The sequence below is a fragment of the Phoca vitulina genome, unplaced genomic scaffold (genome assembly GCF_004348235.1).
Source record: "Phoca vitulina isolate PV1807 unplaced genomic scaffold, GSC_HSeal_1.0 scaffold1301, whole genome shotgun sequence".
NCBI lineage: Eukaryota > Metazoa > Chordata > Mammalia > Carnivora > Phocidae > Phoca > Phoca vitulina.
The window spans coordinates 2906-8788 of NW_022590988.1; the positions used below are offsets into that span (position 1 = coordinate 2906).

General features: G+C 35.5%; 1 protein-coding gene across 1 annotated transcript; it reads right to left on the reverse strand.

The window, feature by feature from the left end:
- Positions 1–5157: 5157 nt before the first annotated feature.
- On the reverse strand, positions 5158–5880 carry LOC116629533 (olfactory receptor 5L1-like; the record flags this gene model as incomplete). The annotated part of the gene is made up of 1 exon (XM_032399798.1): positions 5158–5880. A coding segment is annotated over one exon (723 nt), but the record flags the coding sequence as incomplete, so codon positions are not given.
- Between the last annotated feature and the right edge of the window lie 3 nt (positions 5881–5883).

Genomic DNA, 5883 nt, shown 5'->3' on the forward strand with positions numbered 1-5883 from the left:
TCAGAATTCCTTTAAAATACCATAAAATGAATGATGCTACTGGTCAGAAAACTATAGAATAGGTCACACTTATTGAGCCTTTGTTAGGCGTTGGAAACTATTCTAAATATTACACAAGTATTAATTCCTTTTAACTTCCTAGTAACCAGTCAGGAAACAATTCTGGGTTTCATGCCTATCTTGCAAAGGAGATGATGGAGACAGGGAGTTGCCACTTGGATCAACTCAAAATAAATTGCCCATAAAGGCAATTGCGGCCCTCTGGTTTTTCCACTCATATGAATGTTTGAAAAAAGAGAACAAACCCAGAGAGATTTCTGAGGCTGCATATTTTCAGTGCATGTCCTATGCTGGGAGCCATCGAATGGGACTACATCAGTTATCTGCTCTAGGTGTGTTCTTCTTCTGACTTTATAATATCAATCTAGGCCACAGTATTTTATTTGTGTCTGTGTATCACTGGTTGTACACATAAAATCTTAAAGGTGTATGTGTTCAGAAAGTAATATCAAGTAAATAAATTTGTATACTCTCAGCTACCACATAATATGTTCCTGAAATTGCTATGCCAAAGACCGCACCCAAGGCTGCGGAGACATTCCCTTTGGTTCTCCAATCCCAGATCATCTTTCACAATTAACAAAAGAGAAGAAAAGCACTATCTTTTTTTTGAGTTGCCCCATGAGTAGAAATCCGTGGGTCAAAACAAAGAGATAGTTGTGATTATTGGTGTTTTGTTTTGTTTTTTATGTTATGTTAAGGCCATTTCTCATGTTTTAATTCCTCGTTCAGGGAACCTGCAACTCATGGTGTGCATCTCTCCCTCTTTCCATTTTACACAATTTCTGTTTCAGATTACAACTTCTATAAATGTCTAGCCAAATATTTGGCCTATTTAAAAGTTTTTACTTGGTTTTCTATGTTCTATTAGTAAGTGTTCTTTATATATTATGGACACAAATCCTTCCTCAGCTGTATAACTTGCCCTTTTTGCTCCCAGATTTAAGTCTATGATCTGTTTTGAGCTAATGTCTGTGCATGGTGTGAAGTAAGTTGAAATTTATCTTTGTTGCATATGAATACCCAGTTACTCATCGCCATTTATTGAAAAGATTATCCAGCCTCAGGAGACCACCTCAGCAGTTTGTCAGAATCAATCAACCATAAATCTATTTAATTCTGGACCCTCAATTCTATTATGCTGAAGTATATGCTCACCTTATACCAGTACCAATTACAATATTTTGTCATTTTAAGTTTCTCAGTAGTAATGTTTTATTATTTATAAGTATTGGACTCTTTTTGATGTTTTCAAGAACTTATTTTCTTAGTTTTACTGTGGGATTTTACTTTGGTACTATGAAGAAAAAAGATACTTTTGACATATTGATGCTGTATTTTGTGATCATGTTGAATTCAATTATTAGAGTAATAGTTCTAGTAGGGTGTATATGTACGTGTATGTGTGTGTGTGTGTGTGTGGATTGTTTAGGATTTTCTTCTTAAAAGATCATGTATAATGTGAATAAAATCAGTTTTACTTCAAATCTGGATGACTGGTGGGCTGATTGATATATTAATCTGTGCATCTATCTTTCTATGTATATTTATCAATCTATTAATATTTCAATCTGTCTGCGAGTACTGAGAGTAGACATCCTGCATTGTTTTTTAACTATAAGGAAAATCACTCATTCCCTAACCATTAAGTGTGATGATAGCAACAGCTTTGGTAGATTGAAGTAATATCTTCTATTTCTACTTTATTGGTAATTTTTGTCTTGCATGGATGCTGGATTGTGTCAAATAATTTTTCTGTATCTATACTGCAGACATGCGATTTTTGTTGATTTTTATTCTATATATAAGTGATGTATTACATTGTTTTTCATATGTTAAACCAACCTTTCATTTCTGGAATAAATCTCAGTTGATCATGGTTCATAATCCTGTTATATGTTTTATTGCATTTATTTTATTTCATTATTGGATATAATATTTTGTTGAGAATTCTTGTGTTTATATCGATGAGGGATATTGGTTTGTGCTTTCTTTTTTTTTAAGATTTTATTTACTTTCTTGAGGGAGAGAGAGCAAGAGTGGGGGAGAGGGGCAAAGCAAGATGGAGAAGCAGGCTCCCCACTGAGCAGGGAGCTGGATCTGGGGCTTAATCACAGGACCCCAGGATCATTACCTGTGCCAAAGTCAGATGCTTACCCAACTGAGCCACCTAGGTGCCCCTGTGTTTTCTTTCTTATGTTGTCTTTGTTTTGCTTTGTTATCAGGGGAATACTGGCATAATCCCGTGAACTGGAAAGAGCATCATGTCCTCTATCTTCTATATGAGTTAATTAACAATCGGTACTATTGCTTATATACTTATTTAGTAAAAACAACTGGTGAATCAATCTATGACTGGATACTGATGGGGGAGGGAGGGAATATTTTCATTACAAATTGAATTTATTGTTACATATCTATTCAGATTTTCTATTTCTTTGATTGTCGGTTTTGGTAAATTGATCTTTTTCAAATTTGTCTATATCATCTAAGTTGACTAAATTGTCGGCATAAAATTGCTTATACTATTCACTATACTCATTTTCATTTCTTTAAGTTTACTCTCCTCAATGATTGTATTAATTTTGTTTCTTGTTTCTTTTTTTCTTAGTAATTTTAGCTAATTTTGTCAATTATATTAATCTTTTCACAGTACAAACTCATTGATCTTCTCTGCTCTTCATCTTCCTACTATATTGGCTTGTGTTCTAGTCTATTATAAACTTCCTTCATTTGTTCTTTTTGTTTGTTTGTTTTACTTTCTTAATGTGGAAGCTATGTTTCTAATTTTAAAAGATTTTCTCTTTTCTAATATAGTTATTTGAATACCTAAATTTCCTTGTAAACACTAGGAAGCATCTATTAAAATTTCATAGGTTGGTTTTCATTTTCATCACTAACTCTAATCAAGAGTAATATAATATTTCTACTACTTTTCTACAAGTGTTCCATATGAGTTCAAATCAAGTAAGTGACAATGTGTAAAGGAAGGCAGTTTCATATATGTGAATATATATGATTATATAAAATAGTGTGGAATATAATTATATATCCAAATTTCTGAAATAAGTTAATTTTAATTTCTTACTGTAAGTTTGAAATCATATCACCATTCCAAATTGTTTCATGAACCAATATAAGATTATTGTGCAGTTTTTATGTTACCTTCAACAAAAACAGCTAGTATTTTTCTCTCAATAGTTTTCTGGACTAATTTGGGATTTATCCATAAACAGAGCACAGAACAAAGGATATATAAGTCATTCAAGCAAAATTAATGATAGAAGAAAGATAAACACATTGTCATACAATTTTTGAAAATTAGGAACCCATATCTATTTGGCCATCTTATAATAAATATTACTAGTACTAGAAAAAATAAATCCTTCCTAATAGGCACAATAATCTAGGTTTTATTACTTATTTGGTCAAATTATAATTAAAAATGACAGTTAATTTAAAACCACTTTAAAGGGGTGCCTGGGTGGCTGGGGCGGTTAAGCTATGGACTCTTTTTTTTTTTTAATTTTATTTTATTATGTTATGTTAGTCACCATACATTACATCACTAGTTTTTGATGTAGTGATCCACAATTCATTGTTTGTATATAACACCCAGTGCTCCATGCAGTACGTGCCCTCTTTAATACCCATCACCAGGCTATGGACTCTTGATTTCAGCTCAGGTCATAATCTCAGATCCCTGGGATCAAATCCCGTGTCTGGCTCTGTGTTCAGTGCCAAGTCTGATTGAGATTCCCCCTCTCCCACCCCCTTATTAATACCCATCACCCATTTAACCCATTCTGTGCCCAACCCCTCTCCAGCAACCCTCAGATTCTTCTCTATAGTTAAGAGTCTGTTTTCTGGTTTGCATCTCTTTTTATTTCCCCTATGTTCATCTGCTTTGTTTCTTAAATCCACATGTGAGTGAAATCATATGGTATTTTTCTTTCTCCAACTGACTTATTTTGCTTAGCATAATTCTCTCTAGCTCCATCCATGTCATTGCAAATGGCAAGAGTTCATTCTTTTTTGATGGCTGTGTAATATTCCATTGTGAATAAATACCACATCTTCTTTATCATTCATTAGTCGATGGACATTTGGGCTCCTTCCATAATTTGGCTTGAAAATGAAACATTTATATGTTCTACAAGTTAGAATTCCACTTTTAAGTGACAACATTTTATTGAAAATGGAGAGTTAGAATGGAGACTCAAAGTAAAAAACAAACCAAAAATACCTGTGATGAGTGACCTAAGTCAGAGATGCAGATACTTGTAGTCATGTTTATTCATTATGTCAACTATATGTGTGTTTGTGCAGATTTTACATATATCCACACTCTTATATTTGTGTGCATATATATAAGACAAAGAGTAGATATGAAATATAAATACAATATAAGAGAGGGAGGAGGAGAAAGGGAGAGAAAGGGAGGGAGAGGGAGAACTAATTGTGTGCCAGGGATCATTCTAGGCTCTTTACACATGACATGTAATTTAATTTTCCTAACATTCATGGGAAGTAAATAGTATATCTCCATTTTTTCAGATGAGATCATATCTGCAGTTCCAAAATCACTGGACACTGCAACAGCAACAACAACAAAAAAAAAATAAAGAAAACCAGAAATAAGCAATAAACCTAAAAAAGGAAAAAAAGATAAGACACATACTCATGTGGAAATCTCATTCTGTATATAAACTGTTAGACAACGATGTGCTTTTCATTATAAAATAGGAGGAATTCAACTTTGGAAAGGATCAAAGTTTCCATAATAGATACCAAGAAAAGTGTGATTTTCAAGCGCTCTTCATAAAGCACAGGAAGGTTATACAGCAAACTAAATGTATCTTAAGGATCCGTTACTAATATCCATTTAAGACTTTAGAGATTGAAGGAAGGCAAAGGGTAGGCTTAAGTTTGAAATGTGCTCAATCCTACCCTTGAGGCAAATTGAGGAGGCACAGAGGCAAGCGAATCAAAAAGAATAACTGAGAACCACCTACCTCCTGCCTCTTCCCTCCACTCGAACACCACAGCCCACCCATCACCCCTCCACCAGCCTCCACTTTGCGACCCTGAGTCCCGCTAAGAAAGTATTTTCAAGTAAAATATTTTGGAGCTCACCACTTTTCTGAGAGCTTCTTTCACATCCTTGTTCCTCAGACTATAGATGAAGGGGTTCAGCATGGGGATCACTATGGTGTAGAACACCGTGGCCACTTTGTCAGTCTCCACACTGTTGCCAGAACTGGGCCGGCAATAAATGAAAAGAATTGTTCCATGGAAGACAAGGATGGCTGTGAGGTGGGAGGCACAGGTGGAAAAGGCTTTGCGCCTTCCCTCTGCAGAGTGCATCCTCAGGATGGTGATGAGAATCAGCAAGTAGGAAGTGAGGATGATCACGATGGTGGTCATCTCATTGAAGGTGGCCAGGATGTATAGCAACAGTTCATTAATAGAGACATCAGAGCAAGCAAGCGATAAGAGAGGGGGTAGATCGCAAAAGAAGTGGTTAATCACATTTGATCTGTAGGATGGGATCTCAAGAACGAAACACAAGTGGATCAGAGAGCACACCATCCCACAGAGGTAGCAGCAAGACACGAGCTCCATACAGAGATGCCGGGACATGGTGACCATGTACAACAGTGGGTTGCAGATGGCCACGAAACGGTCATAGGCCATCACAGCCAGCAGGAAGACCTCAGTTACCACACATGTGCAAAACAAGTAGAATTGCACCATGCATCCCAGGAAAGAGATGGCTTTGTCCCTGTTTAAGATATTGGACAGCATCTTTGGCACGATGAT